The sequence below is a fragment of the Apostichopus japonicus genome, chromosome 12, assembly GCF_037975245.1.
Source record: "Apostichopus japonicus isolate 1M-3 chromosome 12, ASM3797524v1, whole genome shotgun sequence".
NCBI lineage: Eukaryota > Metazoa > Echinodermata > Holothuroidea > Aspidochirotida > Stichopodidae > Apostichopus > Apostichopus japonicus.
This window is the reverse complement of record NC_092572.1, coordinates 24,691,613-24,719,200: the sequence shown is the minus strand read 5'-3', so window position 1 is coordinate 24,719,200 and position 27,588 is coordinate 24,691,613. Positions and strand designations below refer to the sequence as shown.

Below are 27,588 nucleotides of genomic sequence, written 5' to 3'. Positions count from 1 at the left end.
ACCAAAAACCAGTCAGTTTTATCAGCAACTTTGCAGCACTTCGTTTTACATGGCACCGCACTTCACGCACACTCGACTGCTCTCAGAGTGAAATTGTTAATTCGCTACTTTTGTGACAATTTCTGCATATATAGTTTGATATTCAAAAGGTTTCATGACCCTGAGATAAATTATACGAGTCTGTATTACTGGATGGGGGCTTACTATTGTGCTACTGACATGCAAATTTACAAGAACAGTCATGTAGTTTGCACAATATTACAGTAACTCAAATTGCTATTTTATATGTATATATTTATATATATATTTTTATATATATTTATATTATTTATATATATATTTGGAATTTAGACTTGAGCCTATTATAATACTGTAGGCATACTCATATTTAGTACGTATACATGTACAGTACTAAATGCATGTACTAGAGTAGTTTCCTACTTAACTCATACACAGCAGAACTTGACCTTATTTAATTTTTTGGGGGTTTCTTGGACACAATATAATCTGATTAAGTTCCAATTCAATTAGCAGCCATGGATATAGTTGTGAAAGGAAGCTCTTTGTTTTTTCTACAGTAAGAACAACTCGATTTGTACATGTACTGCACTGGGAGAAGTTTGAAAATTTACAAGGTACAGCAGCCTTATACAGTACAGTACTGTCTACACTATTATGTGAAAGCTTAACCAACTGCACTGTATTCGTACTTGAGGTCCTCATAAACTAGTACTGCTCATAACAAATGTTATTCTACTGTACATGTACAGAACTCAAGCTTTGCACTCCATTTTCCAAGCCTGTTGGAAACCAAAGTGTTCTATAGTCTATGTATCTATTGAATAACATTCAATTACAATACCATTCTTTAAATGTTTTAACACCAAGTCTGTTTGAAAACAAACAATATGTATCTATCTATTGAATAACATTCCATGCCAGTAGCTGTGAATTGGCTCACCCCAAGTCTGTTTGAAAGCTTACAACCCTGATTCATGTGACATAAATGTAACTATTGAATAACATTCAATGACAATACCAGTCTGTAAATTATCTAACCCCCCCCCCCACCCACCCAATCAGTTTGAAAACATACATCATAATGCATGTATCCATTGAATAATATTCAATGACAACACCTATAAATTGTCTCACCCCAGGTCTGTTTGAATGCATACAAATAACTGTCTAGTCTTTGTATCTATTGAATGGCATCCAATAACAATACATACATACTGTATTGTACCTTGTCTCAGTGCAACCATTACAGTAAGTACTAGGCTACAGGTACTGTGCATCTGTCTCATAGCAATATGTATTATGAATATTGTCAACCAGCAGGTTGTGTGAATTACAGATACTGTAGGCCTACAGCAGATAATTGTGTGAAATGCAGGCCTACAGCAGGTAATTGTGTGAATTACAGATACTGAAGGCCTACAGCAGGTTGTGTGATTTACAGATACAGTATGTTAGGCCTACAGCTGGTTATGTGAATTACAGATACTGTAGGCCTACAGCAGGTAATTGTGTGAAATGCAGGCCTACAGCAGGTAATTGTGTGAATTACAGATACTGAAGGCCTACAGCTGGTTATGTGAATTACAGATACTGTAGGCCTACAGCAGGTAATTGTGTGAAATGCAGGCCTACAGCAGGTAGATACTGTTGGTCTACAGTAGGTAATTGTGTGAATTACAGATACTGTATGCCTACAGCAGGTTGTGTGAATTACAGATACAGTTTGTTAGGCCTACAGCAGGTTATAAATGTGAATTACAGATACTGTAGGCCTACAGTAGGTTGTGTGAATTACAGATAGAGGCCCATAGTAGGTTGTGTGAATTCTGTAGCCTGTAGGCCTATATAGCAGGTTGTGTGAATTACAGATTTATACTGTAGGCCGACAGCAGGTAATTGTGTGAAATGCAGGCCTACAGCAGGTATATAATTGTGTGAATTACAGATACTGTAGGTCTACAGTAGGTAATTGTGTGAATTACAGATACTGTAGGCTTACAGCAGGTTGTGTGAATTACAGACATGTTAGACCTACAGCAGGTTATGTGAATTACAGATACTGTAGGCCTACAGTAGGTTGTGTGAATTACAGATACTATAGGCCCATAGTAGGTTGTGTGAATTCTGTAGCCTGTAGGCCTATAGCAGGTTGTGTGAATTACAGATACTTTAGGCCCTCATAGCAGGTTGTGCGAATTGCAGATACTGTAGGCCTACAGCAGGTAATTTTGTGAATTTCAGATACTTTAGGCCTACAGCAGGTTACTTTGTGAATTTAGTAGAACAAATAGCAGAACAAAAAAATTATAAGGTCCAATGAGTGTAGCATGTGAATATTAGTCAGTTTTTAAGATGCTCTTAAAAGTGTCTGCCTGGCATTCCTAATGTGGGTGGGCCCTGTAGAGTGTTCCAGAGTTTGGGGCCTGCAAATTAAAAGAAGAAAGCTCACCATACATCTTGGTTTTTAATTTTTGGTGGCTTTAGGAGAATAGCACTGTTAGATCTACGTCCCTCTGTAGGTACTCAGTATATATATTTACACATTAAGGATTGTACTGTGCATTTGTCTCATACAAAAACGAACATTAATATTGTACTGTAGTGTAAAACTTGCAAGTTGTACAAATAATCTACAGTATATCCATTATCACAATGGCAATATGCTATGCAAAAATAGGGGGGAAAACATATATAGTACAATGTTATTTTCACAGAAACCATACAGTTGTAGTTTCATAAAGCCAGACAAAATTCTGAGAATTCAAAACTGCCACGCAAAATTGGACCACCAGATTATTTGCGGGGTTACACCTTATTATGAAAATATATGTTTATATGGCCAATTGATTTCAGTTGATATATTCTGATTATTAACTTCTTTGACTGATGCTAATTGAAACTGATATCTCATTTTTTTTTTTTTTTAGAGTATATATATTCCATAGGTCATTGTCTAGAAGATAAATTACATTTCCATCAATTAGTTAAATATCAAATAGATTAGTTATAATAGTCTCGCTTTTACTTCTAGATTTTGACATGCAGCATTTTGAAAGGCTCTACTGTAGCTTTACTTCTCCAATCTATAGATTAATACTTTATTTCTGTGTAGAAAACTATGTATATGTATGTTCATCGACTTGTAAATTTGTAGACTAAGCAACTTGAAAATTTGCCATCATTTGCAATTTGTGAAACTGGACTAATTATCCCCTTCAACCAGACCTACGTAGAGCTGTGTTAGCCCTGAAATCCATTAGAACTCACTAAGGTTGGGAAAGTGGCCGACTAACCTAAGATGGATAAAAAAGGCCAGAAAAGAAACTGCACTTTAATAGTTCTTTCACTGTTGAATTTGCATATAGACTATCATGGCCCAGGGCCATTGTAGTCCAAAACACTAAAAAGTGGCCATTTCAAAAGTAGCAATTATGATGTTATGTAATATCATAAAAATCCTTTAAATGAAAGGTCTTGGCATATACTATACTGTGCATACTGTACTGTACTAACCATACTACACAATCAATTTCATGTTTATCTTCCAGTTTTCGTAAATTTTGTTTTTCGTTCCACTGTATTCTTTTCAAATGTTCACCATAACTCGGTTAATAACCATGGTTCGTAATATTTTGCTTTATCCAGTCTCCACTATGTTTACTATGCTCAAGTATTATAACTGTATAATGTAGAGTATATCTAACACAGTCTGTACTGACTTTTGCATGTTTGTGTATACAGTACATGCATACGTGAGAAAGAAAACAAATTGAATGAGCATGGATACTATATTTCATACTGTAAGATACTGTAAATGCTTCAAAGTCAGAGAATTCAGCATGAAGACCCATCAATTTGAAGCCACTACAGATCAACTGGATGTTATAAGCTACACATGTACAGAACATCTATAATTCAAATACTTTGATACTTATACTTTGATACTTACTAAGATATGAGATGAAAGCCCAGTTTTCCTTAACGTGACAATTTACAATTCATAAAGATTTGCTTTCCTTCAGGTCCAGGACTACTTATCGCATCTAGTTCAAACCTCCAGGTATTTGAGGGTAAAACCACCATTTCTGTGGGTCTCATATATATTTGATTGTTGTCCCAAACTTAGAGTTCACAAACAGGTTGAGGTAAGTCATACTACTCTATTGTTAGGTATCAACATTGAACCCATCGCGTGAAAATTCTGCTCATTTTGTATCCTAATTTATGTTATTAAGTCCATGTATGAGATAACTGCAGTACTGTACTTTGATCCTTTGGCCTAGACACTTGTACAGTCACTAATACTTGTAACAGTTCAACATACTTGATGCATGTGGCCGATACCAAATCCTATATCAGGATTAACACAAGTCACTCAGATGTGATTATGAGTCCTTACTTAGGCCAATGTAAATTCAATATATTACATCACTAAACTACATTGGTATAGCCTAACCCTGTAGGATGTGGGCTACTGGGGTAATCATACAACATTGGAGTTCGAAATAAAGAGTTCGAAATAAAGACGTAACTTAGGCCTATAACAAGTATAAGCTAGTGCACTGTAAGTTCATATATAGCTCTAATGTGGGCCTAGGCCAAAACTTAAACTATAACACACCTAATTTAGCCCCTTGATCTTTAAATTATTTTGTACCTGAAACTCCCGCTGGCATAGCAGTACACAAGGGAACTGCTAAACCGCCCATCAGCACCAACGCCCATAATGTTGGAGGTTTCATCTTTCCTCTGTAGATCTGTTATTCATTTTGCAGTCTGGTACCTTTGAAACACCACCCCGAACGCTTTCGCTATGTTTTATGAAGATTTACAAACCCGGAACTAAGTACTGGTATGCATCGTTCATGCTAGTCCTGTGAAGTGTGTTGGATTTTGTACCTCGGTTGAGTAAGTACCTAGTTCTTTGGCAAATAACATAGCATACTTTGTAGTGGACTGTGTGTAGTGCCAATGTTTACGTTTGTACAAAAGATACTCTGTCAAAGGTCACAAGTAGTCTTTATTCGAACGTTTTATATATTAGTGTAAGTGGCTGATTAATAATCTTTCACAAAAGGTTTTGTACGGAAGCTTTAAAGTGCCATCAAGATAAGAAAACTTTCCCCAATAAGTCAACATTTTCAGTAAATTGTTTAGATAACCAGATAAATATTGAATTGACGAGATACGATAAGTTTTCAATGAAATATTTTGCAGAAATTGTTAAATTGCTCAGAGGGAATGAAGTGAACAATTGAACATTTTGCAGAAAAATGTTGAATTGACGAGATATGATAAGTTATCAATTAAAGAATTTGCAGAAAATTGTTCAATTGCTCGGTTAAAGCAACTGAGTAATCCAACATTTTTCTGATTTTTGAAAGATATTATCTTGTTATCTAAACAATTTACTGAAAAATGTCAACTTATGGGGCAAAGTTTTTCTTTTGTTGTTGGCAATTTTAAGCTTCCGTAGTTTTGCTATTGCATTAGTAGTATCTTTATTATGTGATTATAGTTCAGATTGGTCAATCAATGGCACATCTGAATAAACAAAAATCGTTCGGCCTGAACGGTGTCATATTTGATCCATGCGGAATAAGAAGACAATTTCATTATAGATTTGAGGCGGTAACCATGGTAGTGTAATAATATCATAAGAAAATTGTTTATCAGTGTAACAATGCTATAACCAATTGCTCATAAATTTCAATGAAACATAGGGAAAGGAGGTGTGGACGGAGGGGCTAAGATGGGATGCAGGCTATAGTGCTAGCATGTGTTCACAGCTATTGGTGAAAACGCCACAGGTTAAGGGTAGTGAATGGACTAGTGTGGAACTAAAATAGTAATAGTGTTGGGTCTGAGAGAGGCACTAATCCTGGACGGATGGATGAAGGCAGCAGGCTTCTCGCTCAGGCTATCATCGGAGACATTGAAATGATGCGTAAAACACAGCCTGCGGGTAAAATGTCGTCCATCATTGAGAATCTGTTCAGTGTCACAGTAAGCGGATGGTTCAAGCTTTTACCCCTGCCCTCCCCTGTATCCTCCAGTCTCCTCCGCTACACACCACTCACCGTCCACCCCCAACCTTCATCATCACCTATACCCCATGTCCTCTACTCAGCCCTCCTACTCTACCCGTCAGTCAGGCTCTTGAACTCCTACATAGGGCTATACCGACATAATTCACTTCTAACACATTGTATAGGCCCATCTCGGCCCGGTAGTCGAAAGTTAATCGACTCGATCCCTCCACGTTCATGCCACCCGTACACACCAATGCTTCTTTCCCGCTCCGTCGCGACTATACTGTCGAAATTCTTAGTTAATCGTGTCATGTTGTTGATCAGAAATATATATATATATATATATATTTTTTTTAATCTGTCTTTATAAAATCTTGGATTTTGGGAAGCGCATGATGTTTTCTTTCAGATCCTCGTTTATTTTCATATTTTTATATTTTGTTTATTCAAGGATATATTGACCTAACTTAATTGTTTTTCTAAGCGAGACGTGACTGTAGTAAAACGATACGTAAGTAATAAAAAAAGACAGTATATATTATATGAGTCATATTTAGCGGTATTGTTCAGGAACAAATATTAATATATACTTTCAAAATCATATCCTGCAAAGCATATAATGTATACTCGTCCTATTAAAAATACGTCTGTTTTTTTTTAAGAATAAGCTATAAAATAGACGCTGCACAAGCATGATTGTGAAAGGATAAATTTAGGTAACAGTTCAGTCTTGATAGGTAATCCTTCAAGAAAAACGAAAAAAGAAAGAAAAAAAAGAATAAAGATGAGGGCTATTAAATGCTTCTATATAGCTGTTCCGGTTTTGGAGTTGTTCAGCATTAAAATATGATTCATCACAGTAAAGCACCTTTAAGGCTGACTGGCTGATGACGACGGCTTGCCAGTGCATGTCCACCATTTTAAAACTTCTTTAATGGTTCAACTAAAACATTTTCCTTAATTCATAGAAACAACAGGACACAGGTGTATCATATTCAACAAATATTATTGTTAAACAGTCAAACCAAACAGAGAGTTATACAGCTATTAGTTATCTAACTCGAAAGTATCATACTTTCATTTCACAACGAATCACTGGGAATGTGAAAGGGAAAGGGTAACATCCCTATTATACTTAAATGTACAGAATTATAGTTAACCTTATTGCACATTTTATGCGGATGCAAATTCGAATAGGGAAAATTGTCAGGAAAGTTTTATGAACATTGATTGCACCACTTTTAAAAAAAAATCGACAGTTCCCAAGATCAGCTATATACATGCATGTATCAAGGGTTCGAAATATATATACCTGTATGGATTGAAGAATTTATGTCCGTGAAACTAAATTACTAAATATAAAACTTAACAAAGAAATAATAATAATAAGTCAAAATTCTGTGATAAAAATATAATATTGATATTTTTCGGCCATTAATCGATCGCTCTAATAAGTATATACAGTCGTTGTGGCAGCATTTACTACCTTTTCATCAGATTGTTGCAATTAGTGTAACTATACAGAGAACAACAAAGAAAGCTTTTAATGTCATCCTTGGATGTCAACCATGGCACCAAGAGTAAAGAATGAAACCATTAAGTTATCAAAACTTGAAGTGATCAAAGAGGTTAGTAAAGAAGAGCGGAGGAGTGACGAGGATTGTCTTTGGAACTATAATGGTATTCTGATCGATGATTGATATAAAATTTAGAAAAGAATGAAAATCCATCTTTTACATCATATAACTATACTGGTTGCATAATGTAACTAAAGTAATATTTAACTTCTTGAGCTGCAACCAGTTGAATATTGGCAGGGAGATCGAGTGTACTCCTCAACGACCACAAACTAAGTAAATGAACATCTCTGGACAATGTCAGAATCTGCAGGTGTTTTACTTCTCCTTCTTCTTCTTTCTGCGGCTGGTGCTGATGGAACAATACACGGTAACATTTAATGTTTAATTTATATACAATTATAATAGATTTTTGTTCTTTTATTCTTTCTTTTTTTGGAGAACTTATCGACGATATTAATAAAGTTCATTTTTCATATCGTATATCGGAGTAGAATATGTCAAGAAAAGATAGCATAAGGAAATATTTGATATTCTGATTGTTTTATAAAGTTATGTTCCCCTTGTTCGATTATATTACCTCAGATATATATATATATATATATATATATATATATATATATATATATATATATATATATATATATACATATATATATATACATATATATATATATATATATATATATATATATATATATATATATATATATACACATATATATTTATATATACACACACATATATATATATATACATCTCTGGATCCGGCTTTAGGAATCACAAATGATTTTCGAGTTGGATAGCATCATGTTTGATCTCTAGAGTAGGGCAAAATATGTCACCAAAAACAGAACTAGTATTGTTCGATATAGGTGACAAACGCCTACAGTGGAATTACGGTCTTCCTTACCGGTTTCGGGCCCCTGGACATACAATCAGCGTCCATAGCCTAGTGGTTAGGGTGTCCGCGTACAGAGCGGGAGGCCCGTGGTTCGAATCCCGGTGGAGGCTGAAAGTTTTTTCACTGTTCTTGATTTTCCAACTCATTACGATTTTCATTTATATATATATATATATATATATATATATATATATATATATATATATATATATATGATTTCTCTGCTTCTTTCTAATAACATATAAGAAAGAGAGAGAGAGAGAGTCGTGTGCAAAATAAAAGAAAAAAAGATCACAGATGAGAAACATGTTATATGTTAAAAGTAACGCCGGATTTGCAATAAAATTTACTTTAACTTTTGTTTTCTAGAGAAAGTTATATATTTGTATTGACAAATTAGGGGCTTCTAAACGTATCCACATATTTATTTGATTTATGAGAATAGATGAATCCGATATCAGTCAACTTTGCTACCTGAGATACCAGATAACCCCAACTACATTCAAGTACCTTCGCGAGGATTGTAATGATACCGGGAGCACCATACGGGTCAACACTACTGCTGAGACGTCAGTTATCTCATACATACTCAAGTATGGTAAGTGTCATCTGTGCTGTGGCCGAGTGGAAATATTTAAAGCACTGAGGCTTAGCGATCGGGAGGTTCCGGGTTCGATACCCGGAACCTTAAGTAACGTGTTTTTTCATAAGTAACGTCATAAAGTAACGTGTTTTTTCATCCAAAAGCAACGGTGCGGTTTTCCCTCTGAAATGGCTTTCTAAATTTAATAACAAAATGAGTTAAAATGTTGAATTGGAAGCCACCCGACGTTAAGTTGTGATCCGTAAGCCCTTTCGGGTTTCTCCCACACTATCTGTGGTCGATTAAGTGACGTAAACATAATTGCTGATTATTATTATTATTCGTATTCAGTTCATCAAACAAATTTAGGCCTAAGAAGAAAAATGCACTCTTGCTTAACCTTCGTGGTGCATAAACCTTGGCAAAAGTTAACATTTGTGTGTTAGTACGTCACTGTGAGAGTCAATTGGTAAAGTCAGTCAAGATTGGAACACACTTAAGTTGCTCATCTTTTCTGTTGATACCAGGGAGGCTCGTTGATCATTTCGTACCAAAATTAAATTTGAAGCAGTCTTACGAACTAACCCTCTTTATAGTAAATTCCGATTCTTATTCCAAGACTATAGACATGTGTATACACAAGCACTGTATTTTCACTTGAATCATTATTTAGGCCGTTGGAAGCTGGCGTTTAAAATCTCAGCCACTTCAGTAACAATTTTACCTGTCCAATACCAGAAATTTAATAGTCTAAAAACTATAACGTCCTCGTAAGTTCTCATAACAGATAACCTTCCCCTAAAGCCAACATGATCGTCACATAATATCACATTCCTTTAAATCGTCTAATCTTTTTTTATGTTTCCCTATAGACGTATCTTTCGGAGTACAAGTTCATGTACCGACTAATGAAACTTCAGGTGAACTTTGTTTTTCTGTTCAAAGTATTTCAAGCAGAGTTTCCTTCCTTAATTTATTATTGTTAGTTTTGCAAAGAGACTTATCTTTGTAACAATTGTATGATATATACATACAATTTATGCATTACCCACGTATAATAATGTAGATGCACAGCGGAACGTTAACTGCAATATAATAATAAAAATACAGCCGTATTCATATCATGATAATATCGAATACGTGGCATTGGTTAGTTATGTTTTCAAATAATGAAATATTCCATATGTATGACATTCAAGCCATCTTTGTTTCTTATTTTTTGCTTATTTGAGTATTTCCCAGAAAATATCACACACAGTTTGTCTTACATATTTTAAAATTATAATAAAGCAATGTGTATTTCCTACCAAAAATAAACTGGTCTGTATAGTTAAAACAATGAACTAATTAGTTGGCAACTTTCATAGGTAAGCAAAGTTCTTATCAAACGGATAATTCCTCCATATGAGCAAATTTGTTTAAACCATGCATGATCTCACTCAATCAATACGTAAACATCACGCCCACCAAGTGTCATTCCTCGGTTGTTAAGGGTTAAATGAACTTTCAAACTTTTTAATTTTTAATTGATCCCCTTTAAAATTGTGCTAAGATTTCAAAAATGAGAACTTCAAAAGCAATTTGATTGTTTATATCGTAAAAGTATGTAAAATCCATCTTCGTCAAATTTCTTTTGTCTGCGATTAAGAGTAATGAGTAATTGAAAAACAAATAAAGCGTTAAAGATACGGAACTTCTCTGATACGGAAGAGTTTTGTTTTAAATTTGTTCAAAATGATCGCTGTCGTGTCATACATTAATGTAGTAATCGTTTGTAAGTGGATACATTGATTTTCGTGCAATCATATCACTGATTTATATACGTGATTGGTAATAGTGGTTGATCTTCTTACTTACGTAATATTCAGCGAATTGATTTGTTAATAGTAGCATTGTAGAAACTGATCAATCGATGACATGTCACAAGTCACATGTCACATGTCACATGTTATGACATGTCACATATGTAGTTAGTATAGTAGGATATACAAAACAACGATTAACCTCTTAATACTGTATGTTGTGTATATGTGTATAACCCTATTAACAGGTCATGAATTAATAACCTAATAGCTGTCATATAACTATTATAAACATTCTCTGTTTAGCCATGTACCTAATTAGCATTTTAATATTCAACAGTTAAAGTAACACAGAATTGATTTATTACCCCATATTGTAGTGTATTATGATGCCGTATAATTTAATTTTTTGTTTCGAGGTTTATGCATAGCTAGTTCACTCTATCCAACATTTGTATTCATCATTTGAAAGTTAGAAAGACAAACAACTTGACAAATCTCTGCATTTGACAAGCCTCAATGGTTATTTTATTTTTATTTTACAGAGTGTCCGTCAGACTTCACCTATCTATCAACTTTTCTTGACGGTTGTTATCTTATATCAGGACCTCTAACATGGTATGGGGGTCTAGCTTATTGTTCACTTAAGGGTGGACATATGCTTTTCATCGAGACTGAGGCGGAACTTGATTTTATCGGTACTCAATTCATTCGCGATTACGGCATTGTTTGGACTGGACTGAATGATATATCTACGGAAAGTGAGTGTATTGCCATTGTGATTTAAAAAAAAAAACAGGATAAAAACTGGAGGTTACATAGCACAAGATATGTATATATATATATATATATATATATATATATATATATATATATATATATATATATATATATATACATATATATATATTTTAAAATATCACGGAATATTTTAGACACAAAATAGAAAACTATTACACAGTTTTTTGCACATCGAAACCCAAACATCAAATATGTCTCTCTTCGCAGATTCATATTACTGGGAGAATGTGAAGCCTCTCTCTAACGGATCATTTCCGGTTCTACCCAATACGAACTGGTTTAGTAGTCACACAAACGTGCCACATTCAGACTGTGTCAAATTAGCGTCAGAGGGAATATTGAGAGCTGAGTTGTGTCAAGAGAAATACCCAGTGATCTGTGAATATGATCACACGACCTTCAAAGAGACATGTGAGTACTTCCTCCAGTACATATATGAAAAGTGTGTGTGCATTGAGGGTGGGGTGGGGGAGGGATACCCCAGGGTCACACGACCCCCAAAGAGACAGGTGAGTACTTCCTCCAGTACATATATGAAAAGTGTGTGTGAATTGGGGGTGGGGTGGGGGAGGGATACCCCCAGGGTCACACGACCCGCAAAGAGACATGTGAGTACTTCCTCCAGTACATATATGAAAAGTGTTTGTGCATGGAGGGGGGGGGGGCTGAGGGTCCCCGTTGACATAGGCGGCGATCATGGGGGAACGGGGGACATGTCTCCCCCAATCTTGTAGGTGGGGGTATAGTTTCTAATTCCCCCCCCCCAATATTTGGTGGCATTTTTTTTGTGGCTATAAGTAGAAAATACTGCGTAGAAAATGCTTAGATGCAACTAACAAGGCCTGGGAAGTGCCATTTTCAGCCAAAATTTTCTTTTACGCTTCGCGTCAAACATGGTGGCGCTACGCTTAGATAGAGTGCATGCAAGCCTCACCCCAGCCTTAGTTGGCAAATTCCTAGCTACGCGCATGTCTAGCCATGTCGCAAATTGTTACTAATATCATATACATACAAAATATCACGAAGCGCGCGGAATTTGGGGATGAAAGTTGCTACTGACGCGCCTGCACCCGAGCAAATGTTCCCCCCCCCCCTCCAATATTTTAAACAAATCGCCGCCCTGCCCGTTGATCATGAACAAGGTCTGTTCATATTGATATTCCGTTTAAATGTGAACTGAATAAAATTTTGCATTCCTTAGGCGAAACACCCTCTCATAAATTTGATCGTGATGGTAGAGTTCTATTACTTTGTAAGATGAACGATTTTATTTTTTGCTAGATGAAACTCTCATCACTACCAGAAATACTTCACAATTTTGTTGGTATGTGTTATTATCATATAGTAGATAGTATTTAACATCTTTTTAGGTCCTTTTCCGAATGTTGATGTTGATTTGTCCTTTCAACTGGCATGAAGCTGAAATATTTCTTATCTGTAAAAAAAAAGACTTTTTCATCAAAATGCAAAACCTCATTCGTTCAACCATAAATTGCAGATCATCTCACAAGTTTCAATGACGTCATGCTCTGCCAATTGTTTTTACAGATTGTCCACCGGCATGGCATGGCAATTTCGTCTCCTCAGGTTGTTACAAGCTTTTCCCCTTCAACCGTACCTGGTCGGACGCAAAGAGTCTATGTAATCAAAACGGTGGAGACGTTGTGTCTGTGAATTCTTGGATCGAGTGGCAATTTGTCAGTGTCCTTGCTAACTCACACAAAGTTTGGTTGTCATCCAACACTAACACAGGTAAGTCTGCAGTGTAAACAAGTTCATTGTTACAATGCATGTCTTTTCTTTACGTAGGGAATATATGCTACAAAGTCAAGGAACTGATGTGTCATCCATGTCTAAATTACATATCGTTTAATGACCATGTTCAAAATCTACTCCCTTAATGGAAACGAAGTGCTCCGATGACGTCACAGCGCTCATCGTTCTCCAATGTTCAAAATAGATTCGATTAAGTTGGCGCGAGGCTCAAAATTTCACTTCTCCTGAATCATTGGATAAAAAAATCCCCGAATGAAAAGATATGAATTTTTTGTTTTCATATATACACAATAGACTGTCACTAAAAATGTCCTGTAATGAACATCTAAGTGTCTAATTGAACACTTCTATATAATTGCATGAGGATACGTTCGTGTTTCTGACTTATAAGCATGAACTTTGAAATGATTAAGTTTAAATTCATCACTACTGTACCATTGATGTATATCCACTGATGAAGCGGTCCCAGTAACAACTCTACATAACGTTCATTTGTAGTATTGGCCTATTGATTGACATTAATATCCGAAAAACAAGCCATAACGATGATGACTTTCGTCTCAAAAAGCCATTAATCATCATGAATCCGCCAGCATGAATCACCTTTAATCGGCATGAGACTGGTTCGACCTCCGTTGTAGACAAAGCTCCGTTCGTCATATTGGCAGGGACGTAGCGAGAAATTTGAAGGGGGGGGGGGAGCTGAATTTCAAAAGGGGCACTTCTCACAAAAGGAAGCATTATTACACTTAACGGAGCATCATAATGTATAAGGAAAATTTTGGCCCAAAATGCCTCCCACGTTGCAGGAAATAAACAATGATAAGAGTATTGTATTACGTAGCAGACAAACTTTAAAAGGATAAATTGAGTTGGGTCGCTTGGCTTACTTCAACCTGAAAAAATGCTCTTGATATTTCATGCTATTAGTTAATTAACATTTTCGGGGTACTCAAGGGGGGGGGTGGTGCGATAAGTCACATTGCCTGCCCCTTCCCCCTTTGGGCTACATCCCTTCAACTTGGTGTACAAACTCCAATCAGTTTTTCGGTTGCGGAAATAATTCGATACAGCAATATTCATGTTGTACCTCCTTTGTCATTTTTGGTCAGTATTGGTTAGATTAAAGCAAGCAATATCACTGGCGACATGCATGATTGAGCCACTAGCAATCACGTCTTTATCACTCATCCATATAACATATTCTACCATTTATGTATGTATGTATATATGTCTGTATGTATTTTAGATCCTCCCGCAAGCAGGAACTCGCGAAGAAGCCTCATTGGCTTATCAAAGCCGCAAGCTGACCGAAATCAGTCTCTTACATTCATATTTAACGTCCCACAGTTACGTTTCCGTAATAAAACGTTCAACTTTAACTGTGGTTATGTCTTAAAGTCTAAACCATTTCCTGCCTTCTCCGTAGACTATTGGTACCAATATTACGATTACTCATACCACTTTTCCACGACACGTCTTGAAGAATATGACTGCATGGTCACCGCTGATACACTCTTGCCACAGGAAGCCAGCTGTGATGAAGAATATTACATCATCTGTGAAAAAGCGACGCTAGTGGAAAATGTTACATCTGTGTAAACGAAGAATATAAAAGACTCGTTTGTTTGCAAACATATCCACTGTTTGTTCCTAATCGATTGTTTAATTTTCTTTTATTTTTACTGTTGTTGTTCTTCATGTTGACTGTCATTTAGTTCTACGTTTGACAAAAAATGCAATGCATAGATTTAATAATTTAAATTAAAAATCCTATATAGTGAATGTTACAGGGAGTATCCTGAATATATATATATATATATATATATATATATATATATATATATATATATATATATATATATATATATATATATATATATATATATATATATATACAAGATTGTATAGTCCAAGAAGAAAGATAATTATGCTGCTTTGCAAGATATTCATTTCGAATATACGTCTTGACAATGCTCCTTTAAGGTTTAATAAATCAAGTCATATATAGCACATGCCTTCACGTTAACGTTAATCGATCGTGTCATCAATTCCAACTCATCTCAGACATGTTCCTTAAACTTGCTACACATTTATTTCTTATTTACGGCTTTGCTTGCCTATATAAAGTGGCAATTCTGTGTAAATTGTCAGATTCAAAAGCACCGGGAGTGAGCTCTATACAATCATAACACTTGAGTAGTACGCCCTCATCAGAAGTTATACAAAGCCTGTTGTATACGCTTTCGTACACCAGTAGAATCACTGTGGTCGAGTGGTACGGACTTCGGTCTGTGACACAAAGATCCGGGGTTCGATTCCTACCTTCGCCTGGTGAGTCCCAAAAGGACGAAACCGGTCATGAAGTGGAATTTTTCTGGTGTGTTGATCTATATTATTGAAATATATATCTGTCATACAACTTGCTACACATTCATTGATATCATTGAATACAAATTTATCTAGATAGTGCCTTGCATCTGTTTAGTTTGTATTATAAACATTAGCCTATGCTTTGTATGTGTTGTTGTGTATGGGTGTGTTTGGTTTTGTTTGTTGTTATTGCTACTTTTCTAGCTTTCGATTATATATTTTTTTGTTCCTGTGTGGTTTTTTTTTTTTGGGGGGGGGGTTCAAAACTTGTGTTACAATTTGATTGTTTCTATATGCGTCATTATGAATAACTATAATGTGTGATTGTAATATTATTGCGTATAAGTTAGTCTTTATGACACATAAGTCTATAGTTACAAACCAACGTATAATACATGCTTTGAACACATATGCGCACGCACACATAATCAATTAACTGCTAATATTTTAGTATTTATTTTAATATTTTTAATTAGCGAGATTTTTACCGTTTTATCAAGTCAAGAAACTTTTCTAAAATGTTGTTTTATGTTTATTAAATGTTAAGTTTGTTAACTTTAAGTTTGTAGTCATAACAACTTTCGACTAATCTCATTGTTCTTACTATAATTTGTATTTTTGGATTAAAGTGAACGATAAAATGCACAAGCATTGTTTCTATAGCTTTTCTAGTTTGAGATATTCACCTTTAAAATATGCTACTATCTATGGAACGCTCCTTTAAGGTTACAGTGATGGCGACTTCGTGCTCCTAAGTGTATACCTTTATGTTACAGTTTATCCACTTTTCTTATTAATAAATTATAATAACTGAAGCAAAACATGTTCTTTAAAATTGTTATGAGGAGAAAGATCACATTTCCGACGTCGTGCTCCTAAGTGTATACCTATTAATAAATTCTAATAACTGAACCAAAACATGTTCTTTAAAATTGTTATGAGCAAAAGATCACATTTGGATGGCATTCAGCACTATTTGTCATTGGCAAAATGTGTAATGCATCGTAGCATATTATTTGAGGGCATCAAAAGTTAGTTGTCCAATATTGCAGTTTTGTCATGCATCTGAGTAACTGACATACTGCGATGCAGTGTGTTAGACTATAGTAGAACGACCACTGTCATTATAACAACACTGTAACAACTAAGATGTTTTAGGTTTCGTTGAAAGGGGCAAGTCAAAGAAATCACCTCATGGTCGAGGGGAAGGGGAGGGGGAGGGGAGGGGTCATTTAATAAAAAAAAAATTTTATTAAATTTTTGAGTCTTTTAATGGCAGCACATTCTGACTGTAAATGCCTTTGTAATTGTCTTCTATATTTGCCTGTGAATACATCGACAAATTTCACTAAAAGATATAATCTTCCTCTAAAGTGGAAAAATACATCATCTTATTTTCTTTAAATCATAAAATAAACAATAACACCGCAACTTCACTGCGAATGTAGTGGATTCCAGAAAATCCAAATCCGAGTCCAGAAATTAAATGGACTCGATTAGTAAGCCGTGGTAGGTTCGATGATTTATTTTCACAGTAATTGGTCACAGCTTCCTATTGTCTTTGTCAGAAAGGCTCTATAGAGCAGGGCTTCCCTAAATGGGGTGCATGTAACCCCAGGGGGTGCGTGAGTCCATCCCAGGGGGTTCATGAGACGTTTCTGAAAGTCAAAACTAGAGTACTTTTTGTTGAATTAAAATCTGATATATCATATTATTTAGTAATGTACAAAAGTTGTATCTATCGACAAACTCTTTTCGCGTTCCATACGCATATGTTGCCATAGTAGTACAGTACCGTGCATGTGATAAATAACTGAACTATGAAATATTTGTTCATCTCTTGTTTTTTTTTCGTTACAACATTACACTATGAACTTGATCTTTTACGAAGCACTGTTATGCGTATTATAGTATTATAATGACTCAGGTCGAGTCTCGAAAAGTTGGGGGTTCGTGGACAACTCTGACATCCACAGAGGGTTCTAAGGGGGGGGGGGGGGGATAAAGTTGGGAAACCCTGCTATAGACGGTCCGAATGTATGATTTCTAGCAATACTGCGGTTAGAGTGAATTTGTCTCTCTATGACATAACAACACTACGTTTCAAGCTATATTTGTCTTTCTATGATAAATGTACAGCCCTTACCTCATGAGAACAAACGTAACACCCTTTTATATCCAATAGAGAATAGACCACACATGCTTTCTCCATCCACCGATTTGGCAGGCACAACCTCAAAATAGAAACTTGGTATATCTTGTGGAGTATTATTCACGAAAAACCATAGAGGACCAATGGGTCCCTCTTGACCTTGAGACAATTGGCCTTGGAAAATCCGGTCGCTTTGGTCCTCGCCTCATCCTCTAATCAGGTAATCCGGCACTGCTAATAAGCCTGTAATACCTTCACGGCAGACACACACACACGTATAGAGGAATGACCACGATTTGCACAAATATTATTAGCATGGATCCTGGCAGTTATCAGGACTGTTGAGATCATCAAGAAATGATTAAAAACTGCCGGATAATCACAAACCTTTGGGACAAGACACAGTCAAATTGATATGTTATTTCATTTATGGTACAAACTAGTAAATACAGTCTAGTAAAACAATTTGATATGAGGAAGGCTATTCCAGATTTGTTCAAACGATAAATCTCAACAGTTCTCCTTTTAAATGGAAAATAATCCACATATAAAAAATATAAGCCAGTATTGTGCATGGTATGAATTATGAGACTATACACGATTCACAAAAATACGTAAACGACTAAAGCGTCACTCAGTGTAAGATAGTCCATACGGTGCAGCCGTTTGTGCTAATGACGTCATTGTGACGAAATCCAAAATGTCTTCGTCCTCCAAAGGAGAGAGATCAGAGGTAAACTTAAATAATTTGTTGTATTCCGTGTAGGCGTATTCATCATTATAATTCAGTAGCAGTTTGTTGTCTGCTTTCCTAACATGACCTATAGTAGCCACAAAAATGTCTTCTGAATTCCTTTTCCCTGAAGGGAGAAAAGAAAAAAGATATGTACGGGATCGAATTAACCTATCCTAGTTTAACCGCATCCGTAAGTTTCAATTTAATTTTCATTAAGTATTAACCGATCTCAATAGATTTAATAAATATATTTGATCGGTTCCCCAATAAATTCGAAGTCAAAACATCTCACATGAAAAATGTGTGACGTCACCATACAGGCATTGTCGGTCTTACAGTCATATCTTTCCATAACTCGCCGTCAGAGGCAAATCCATCGTTGGAATTCCACGAGACCAAAGGTCCGCGAGACCGAAGATCCGCGAGACCGAATTTCCGCGAATCAATGGTCCGCGAAACCGATGGTCTATGGATGGTCCATCGATAGCCCGGCCAGACTGAAGGTCCGAGCCAAGTGACCGGAGCCTGAAATGACACCATTTTATGATTTGATTGCGTGCACATACTAGAACAAGTACAAGAAAGCAAAACAGAAAGAAACAACTGTTGAACAGAACATTGTCCGGAAAAATTGCATGTATTTTCTCACTTAACTACAAAATTTCAAAATTTGACATTTTGAAAAAAATAGAAGCAGGTAATAAGACGACCTTAACCTTAACAACCATAGGCGACGAAAGCGGGGGGGGGGGGGGTGGTGCTTGAGGGGGTTGAGGGGGCGTACCCCTTAATTTTTGACTGGTGAACGTTACGGTTAGGATTCGTCCCTTTTTAAAATACATTACTGTAGATTCAGTTTAAATATAACGAAAAAACAGAGCATGCGAAGGGCGGACTCGACGAGAAAGATTATTTGTAAAATACATCGGGACTGTGGAAGAGAAGAGAACACCTGTTAAGTGTTAAACAGCTTAGAATAAAATCACTATAGCGTAGTCTGTCGATTCATTTTCCCCAGTAAGAATCTTCCCCGGATTGAACCGACCAAGTGACTTCCCCCGACTGAGTGGTTCCCACCTCCACGCTCCAGAGGGGGTCAAAGAGATTGACAAGGGGGGGGGCAATATTTTTTAAATAGGGTATCGCTATATCTAATTATTAAGTTATATTGTATTATAAAATTCCGTTTGGGGCAGCAGGGGGCATACTTTTGAGAGCGGTGGCTTTCTCCCCCTGCAGCCCCCTCTAGTTACGCCACTGGTGGAGGCCTTATATCAATGTAAGCCGCCCCAGCCCCCTTGCGCAAGTCACTGGTATCCACTATGATAAAAGAAATGGCTGTAAATTCTTTTTAATTACGCGCTTTATCAACGTTATATTACCAGTAGTAATATTTTTCTTACCACTATTATAGGCCTAGTAATAGTTTCGGTCTCGCGGGGCCTAGTTCCGGTTTCGCGGACCTTCGGTCTCGCGGACCTTGGTCTCCAAGACCTTCGGTGTCGCGGACCTTTTCTTCATTTCGGTCTCGCGGACCTTCGGTCTCGTGGCCTGTAACCAAATCCAACTAAAGAATTCTGAATCAAAAGTATGTAATATGAGACTAACCTATTCAAATCTGTGCAAGAATTTCAGAAGATATTACTTGATCGTTATGATACGAGATGAATAAACTGTGCCGGGATATTGATAATGGTACGGGAATGTTAGCTTGTTTACCGCTCACAATTCACATGTGTAAATACAACATGGCCAATATGAAGCTAAATCATTTTTCCATTCCCCCATCCCCCCCCCTCCCCTCTTTTCCTGGGCAGCGAAACTTGGGCATTCGTTGAGTTTACATGATGCTTTCATCCAAACTGTTGTAAAAGTCTTTACTCATTATGTTTCTGTTTTTCAGTGGTCGGATTTATCGCATCAAGGCTAGATCAGGCAGGGTAAGTATACCTTGATTCAGAAAATCACGAATGTCGATACCAGCTGGTGCGTTCATCAGCTATTCAACAAAGTATGCAGGAATGTAACTGCTATATTGTTATTTAAATTAACAGCTATACTCCCATACGGTAAAGATAAAAGACTGTTGTATCTGACCTATCGATGTAGACATACACGTACAGGCCTGTCTGTGAACACTGTACGCGGGCTTCCAGTATAAGGCCTTTATAAGCAAACGACAACAGCACCACTATACCTTCAATGGGACTGGGGTTGAGAGGAGAACAAGTTGTTTGTTACACAGGCACTATTTTGGCTGACCTGTCGTAAATATTCCGTATCGCGTAATTTCGGAACTAACTACAGGATTTTCGGAACTAAATTCAGGAATTTCGGAACTAAATTCAGGATTTTCGGAACTAAATTCAGGATTTTCGGAACTAAATTCAGGATTTTCGGAACTAAATTCAGGATTTTCGGAACTAAATTTATGATTTCTTGGAACTAAATTTATGATTTCTTGGAACTAAATTCCGGATTTTTGGAACTAAATACGTGATTTTCTTGCGTTCTCAGAGTGTTTGAACTCATGACTACTCATTTGTAAGTAGATTTTTTTTTACAAGATAGATAATTAGGCTAGCCTAGTCTGTTTCGTATATGTATGTATACAATAATACATTTAGTCTTTAAGTGATGTTAGCCACAAATATTCATAATAACTTAACTTTAAAAGTTTTCTAAGCCAAATATATTCATCTAGGTAAAAATTAGTGTTTGCACGGGGTATCCGGGTACCCACCCGACGCGATTCTACCCGATTCGTAATTTATTACCCGAATCCTACGCAAAGGGTGAATTTTTTTTTTTTTTGCAAACCGATGGTTAGGCAAGATTTCCCAATTGACCTAGTGTAGTGTTAGGCTACCATGTGGTCGAAGATAAAGCAATAATGAAAGTATTCCATGGATATCTTATAACTGCCTCCCAACTTCAGCGAAGAAACAGATGGTTAGGCTAGTTTTCCCCATTGACTTAGTTTGGTGTTAGGCTACCATGTGGAAGAAATTGAAAGAATTCTCACAATTATTAGTTTTTCATTCGTTTATTTCGTACAAGGAAAGAACGACATTGAAATTTACTAGATGTTACTAATGGATTATAGACGGGGTAACTAAAAAATAATAATCGCAAGTGGCTTTTTACTAAACATTTATTCCAAATGCGATCAAAATGCGGGATAAATGCGCAATCCCGCGGGTAGTGCGAATCCTAGCCGCCATAATAGATTGTAGTAGTAAAAACTGTTTAAGAGCTAAGAGCAAACATAAGCAGCGGCGGCAGTGCGATGTTAGTAGTGATGTTAATTATATAAAGTTATTGACAACTTAAATGAAAGAAACAATTGTATGTTACCGAAATCGATTTTATAAAAGCAAACAAAACTGATTGAGGAGGGTTTTATAACTTTTCTTACACCAATTTGAACATGAAATCATTGTTATTGGAAAAAGAGCATCTAATATGTAATTTCTTTAAAACCGCGATGCTCTTGGGTAAACAAAACATTATCGGGTTCCCGGATACCCGGTTCCCGATTTTTGGACCCGTGTAAACACTAGTAAAAATACTATGTAAGTGGTGTAATACACACACATATTCATAAATATATAAATCAGCTAGTATGTCAGTTGTCCTCAGCCACAGATATTCATAGATAGGCTAAACGTATTTCGTTTGTATTTTAAGCCACATATATTCATAGACTCATCTATTATAGAATGGATGTAAGCCACATATATTCATAGATAATTGGGTTTTTTTCGTATGTATTTGCAGGATTTTTGGAACGAAACACAGGATTTTCGTGCATTTCTCGGAGGGATTGGATTCAAAAAGGAACCTGCGGAGATCAATGAACTGCTTTAAGGCAACCCTCTGCCCCGGATAAGGAGGTTCTCTGCCTATACGCCGTACGGAACATAAACAATCAAACGGCGCCATTTTGAATTCCCTTGCCCTGGATAATTAAGGGATATCTTTATTTCCAATCTAAGTTGTGTCGGATTCTTGTTGTCAACGGTGGTGATCGACTGGTCTTTTACTTTGCTGGTCCGTGGTAAGTATCTAGGGACAGTAAGGGGACCATGGGGAGGAAGGGAACAGATGAGGAAGAAAAACCGTGAGTACACTTATTCTATACTAAATGTTCCAGATCTTCTTACTAACACTGGAACAACAATTTTCTCGACGTACATTGAGACCCCATTTGAGACCCAATTTAAATAATTTATTCAACGGACAGGTAACATAGCTTAATTGATTAAATATCCCAAAGTAAATTATATATAATTATTTGCAATTCCAAACTATGCTACATGCTACTTTTCTCCTATCAATGATATATTGTTCTAATGCATTTATGTTATGTCAATAGCTAGACAAGCAGTCTAGTTAGTAAGACTGAATAAAGAAGTAAGGCAGAGCCTCCCAGACCCTCAGAGTGTCCACGTGTATTTTCTTATTTCTGTGTTTTGTGTTCCAAGTCTATCCGTTGTCAAGCCGACGGACTCTACAATTGTAGAGATAGCTTAATACTTAGGTGGCTGCACTGGGCCTGCTATGTACGAGCAGTATATGTGTCAGCTTACAATATGTTCACCAGGTGGACATTGTACTGTATTCAGGTTCATTCATTCTATCAATGTTATATTGTTCTCATGCATTTATGTTATGTAAATAGCTGGACAAGCAGTCTAGTTAGGGAAACTGAATAAAGAAGTAAGGCAGAGCCTCCCAGACACTCAGAGTGTCCACGTGTATTTTCTTATTTCTGTGTTTTATGTTCAAAGCCTGTCCGTTGTAAGGCCTAGTTTCCCCCGACTCATTTGTTATCCGAAATGTCACTAGAGAAACCTGCCCAGAAACCAAATAAGGACCCCTCCATTTTGGTGCTAGTTTAGCAGAAAACCCCTTTTTTAGTTAGACAAAGCATGTGATCGCAGTGCCACCCCATTACCCATTCTGACCATAGACTCTTCCCTCTTTCTACCATACTGCCCTTTATTGACCTTTGCCTAGCGTTCCATGTTCTGTTTCGCAGCTGCCAACATGGCTTCCTAATCCCATTCTACCTTGCTATCACTTCCCACCCATTCTCCGGGTCCTCCCAGGGTACGGTTAAGAAATAACTCTGCTAGTGAGAATCCAGTGGAATCCAGTGTAGGATTAAGGGCAAACATAAACTCTGGTACCAACCCATCCAACTCTGTATGATTTCCCTTCATAAAACAACACAACATAGAGACTAAGTTTCTACTAACCCCTCTCTTTTTTTCCTCTGTGTTTATTGTTGTAGTGTATATATTTATAGATACAACTGTTTTATTAGTATTGAATGCCACATATATTCGAAAATATGCTTTTATGTTAGTGTTGTGAGCCACATATATTCATAGATGGGGGCCCAAATCTATATATGTTAGTATTTTTGGCCACATTGTCCAAAGATACATATAGTGTGTTAGTGTTGTAGACCACTTTTATTCAGATATATATATATATATATATATATATATATATAAACATCTATGTATACATATATTATGTTAGGGTTGTATGCCACAGATATTCAAAGATACAGCTGTTATGTTAATGTTGTGGGCACATATATTCATAGATAGTGGCCCACATCTATTAAATGTTAGTGTTGTGGGCCACATATAATCAGAGATATAAATATATTATGTTATGATTGCATGCCACATTTAACCATAGATATTCATAACTTAATTCTTTTCGTAAGTATTCTAAGCCACATATATTCATAAGTACTCTAAGCCACATATATTCATAGGTTAATCCTATTTGTATTTATTCTGAGCCACAGATATTCATAGTTTAATACTATCTAAAGTTATCTAAGCCAAATATATTCATAGCTTAAGCTTCTTCGTAAGTATTCTAAGCTACAGATATTCATATATTAATCCTATTCCTAAGTATTCTAAGCCACAGCAATTCATAGATTAATCCTATTTGTAAGTATCATAAGCCACAGATATTCATAGCTTAATCCTAAAACAAAGTGTTCCAAGATTCAGATATTCTTAGTGTAATATTATTCCTAAGTAATCTAAGCCACAGATTTTCATAGCTTAAAGTTCTACGTTATTATTTTAAGCCACAGATATTCATATATTAATACTATTCTATAGTATTCTAATTAAACGATATGCATAGCTTAATACTATTCCTAAGTATTCTTAGCCACAGATGTTCATAGCTTAATAATGTTCGTAAGTATTCTAAGCCACAGATATTCATAGCTTAATCATGTTCGTAAGTATTATAAGCTACAGATATTTATAGCTTAAGACTTTTTTGTAAATATTCTAAGCCACAGATATTTATATTTTATTACTATTCTAAAATATTCTGAGCCACAGATATGCATAGCTTAATCCTATTCGTAAGTATTCCAAGCCACAGATATTCATAGTTTAATACTATTCGTAAGTTATCTAAGAAAACGATATTCATAGCTTAATCCGATTCTTCAGTATTCTAAGCCACAGATATTCATAGCTTAAACTTCTTTGTAAGTATTTTAAGCCGTATATATTCATAGTTTAATACTATTCGTAACTAGTTCAAGCCACACATATACATAGTTTTATCCTACTCGTCTGTATTCTAAGCCACAGATATTCATAGTTTAAGCTTCTTTGTAATTATCCTAAGCCACATATAATAATAGTTTAATACTACTCGTAAGTATTCTAAGCCACAGATATTCATAGCCTAATCCTATTTGTAAGTTTCCTAAGACACAGATATCCATAGCTTTATCCTATAACTAAGTATTTCAAAGACTCAGATATTCTTAGTTCAATATCATTCCTAAGTACTCTAAGCCACAGATATTCATAGCTGTAAGTTCTTTGTTAATATTTTAAGCCACAGATATTCATAGTTGAATACTATTCTAAAGTATTTTAATGAAACGACATGCATTGCCTAAAACTATTCGTAAGTATTCTAAGCCACAGATATTCATAACTTAATCAGATTCTTAAGTATTCTAAGCCACAGATATTCATAGCTTAAGCTTCTTTGTAAGTATTTTAAGCCATATATATTCATAGTTTAATACTATTCGTAACTAGTTCAAGCCACACATATACATAGTTTTATCCTATTCGTCTGTATTCTAAGCCACAGATATTCATAGTTTAAGCTTCTTTGTAATTATCCTAAGCCACATATAATAATAGTTTAATACTACTCGTAAGTATTCTAAGCCACAGATATTCATAGCCTAATCCTATTTGTAAGTTTCCTAAGACACAGATATCCATAGCTTTATCCTATAACTAAGTATTTCAAAGACTCAGATATTCTTAGTTCAATATCATTCCTAAGTAATCTAAGCCACAGATATTCATAGCTGTAAGTTCTTTGTTAATATTTTAAGCCACAGATATTCATAGTTGAATACTATTCTAAAGTATTTTAATGAAACGACATGCATTGCCTAAAACTATTCGTAAGTATTCTAAGCCACAGATATTCATAACTTAATCAGATTCTTAAGTATTCTAAGCCACAGATATTCATAGCTTAAGCTTCTTTGTAAGTATTTTAAGCCATATATATTCATAGTTTAATACTATTCGTAAGTAGTCCAAGCCACACATATACATAGTTTTATCCTATTCATCAGTATTCTAAGCCACAGATATTCATAGCTGAAGCTTCTTTGTAATTATCCTAAGCCACAGATATTTATATTTTGATACTATTCTTAAGTATTTCCAAGCCACAGATATTGATAGTTGAATACTATTCGTAAGTATTCTAAGCTACAGATATTCATAGCCTAATCCGATTTGTAAGTATTCTTAGCCACAGATATTTATAGTTTGATCCTATTCGTAAGTATTCTAAGATACAGATATGCATAGTCTTATACTATTCTTAAGTATTTAAACCATTGATATTTATAGTTTAATCCTATTCGTAAGTATTCTAAGATACAGATATGCATAGTCTTATACTTTTCTTAAGTATTTTAAGCCATATATATTCATAGTTTAACACTATTCGTAAGTATTCCAAGCCACTCACATACATAGTTTTATCCTATTAGTCAGTATTCCGAGCCACAGATATTCATAGCTTAAGCTTCTTTGTAATTATTCTAAGCCACAGATATTCATAGTTTAATACTATTCCTAAGTATTCCAAGCCACAGATATTCATAGTTTAATACTATTCGTAAGTATTCTAAGCTACATATATTCATAGCTTTATATTTTGCGTAAGTATCCTAAGCCACATAATTTTAAAGCTCAATCCTATTTGTTAGTATCATAAGCCACATATTTTCATATTTTCATCCTATTAGTAAGTATTCTAAGCCACAGATATTCATAGCTTAATCCTGTTCGTAAGTATCCTAAGCCACACATATACATAGCTTAATCCTGTAACTAAGATCTTCTTAGTTCAATAATATTTCTAACTAATCTAAGCCACAGATATTCATAGCTTGAGCTTTTTTGTAAATATTCTAAGCTACATAAATTCATAGTTTAATACTATTCTAAAGTATTCTAAGCTACTTATATTCATAGCTTCATACTATTCGTAAGTAATCTAAGCCACAGATATTCATAGCTTGACGTTCTTCGTTATTATTTTAAGCCACAGATATTCAAAGTTTAATACTATTCTAAAGTATTCCAAGCCACACATATACATAGTTTCATCCTATTCATCAGTATTCTAAGCCACAGATATTCATATTTTGATACTATTCTTAAGTATTCCAAGCCACAGATATTCATAGTTTAATACTATTCGTAAGTATTCTAAGCAACGGATAT

General features: G+C 35.5%; 2 protein-coding genes and 1 long non-coding RNA gene across 7 annotated transcripts in view; 2 read left to right on the top strand and 1 right to left on the bottom strand.

Annotated features, from left to right (window-relative positions):
- The window catches only part of LOC139977595 (uncharacterized), a 37,775-nt gene extending 32,856 nt beyond the window's left edge, over nt 1-4,919 (bottom strand). For all 3 annotated transcript variants that reach the window (XM_071986998.1, XM_071986999.1, XM_071987000.1), the window contains exon 1: nt 4,679-4,919. In XM_071986998.1, the coding sequence (XP_071843099.1) occupies nt 4,679-4,763 (85 nt within the window). In that variant the 5' untranslated portion in view covers nt 4,764-4,919. The remainder of the gene's footprint in view (nt 1-4,678) is intronic.
- On the top strand, nt 1,073-15,263 carry LOC139977599 (C-type mannose receptor 2-like). 3 transcript variants are annotated; one of them, XM_071987008.1, is made up of 7 exons: nt 1,073-1,407; nt 8,996-9,132; nt 9,990-10,037; nt 11,465-11,680; nt 11,928-12,131; nt 13,269-13,472; nt 14,926-15,262. In XM_071987008.1, exons 1-7 carry the CDS (start codon nt 1,391-1,393, stop codon nt 15,096-15,098), a joined length of 999 nt encoding a protein of 332 aa, XP_071843109.1. In that variant the 5' UTR covers nt 1,073-1,390; the 3' UTR covers nt 15,099-15,262. The 3 variants fall into 3 exon arrangements, with proteins under 3 accessions (XP_071843109.1, XP_071843106.1, XP_071843108.1); XM_071987005.1 differs by lacking the exon at nt 1,073-1,407 and adding an exon at nt 5,084-8,000 and having other exon boundaries at nt 8,980-9,132; nt 14,926-15,261; XM_071987007.1 differs by lacking the exons at nt 1,073-1,407; nt 9,990-10,037 and adding an exon at nt 5,084-8,000 and having other exon boundaries at nt 8,980-9,132; nt 14,926-15,263.
- Nucleotides 15,264-20,973: 5,710 nt separating this feature from the next.
- Nucleotides 20,974-22,670, top strand: LOC139977952 (uncharacterized). Its single transcript, XR_011796754.1, has 2 exons — nt 20,974-21,301; nt 22,538-22,670. It is a non-coding gene; the product is annotated as an uncharacterized lncRNA (long non-coding RNA).
- The last annotated feature ends 4,918 nt before the right edge of the window (nt 22,671-27,588 follow it).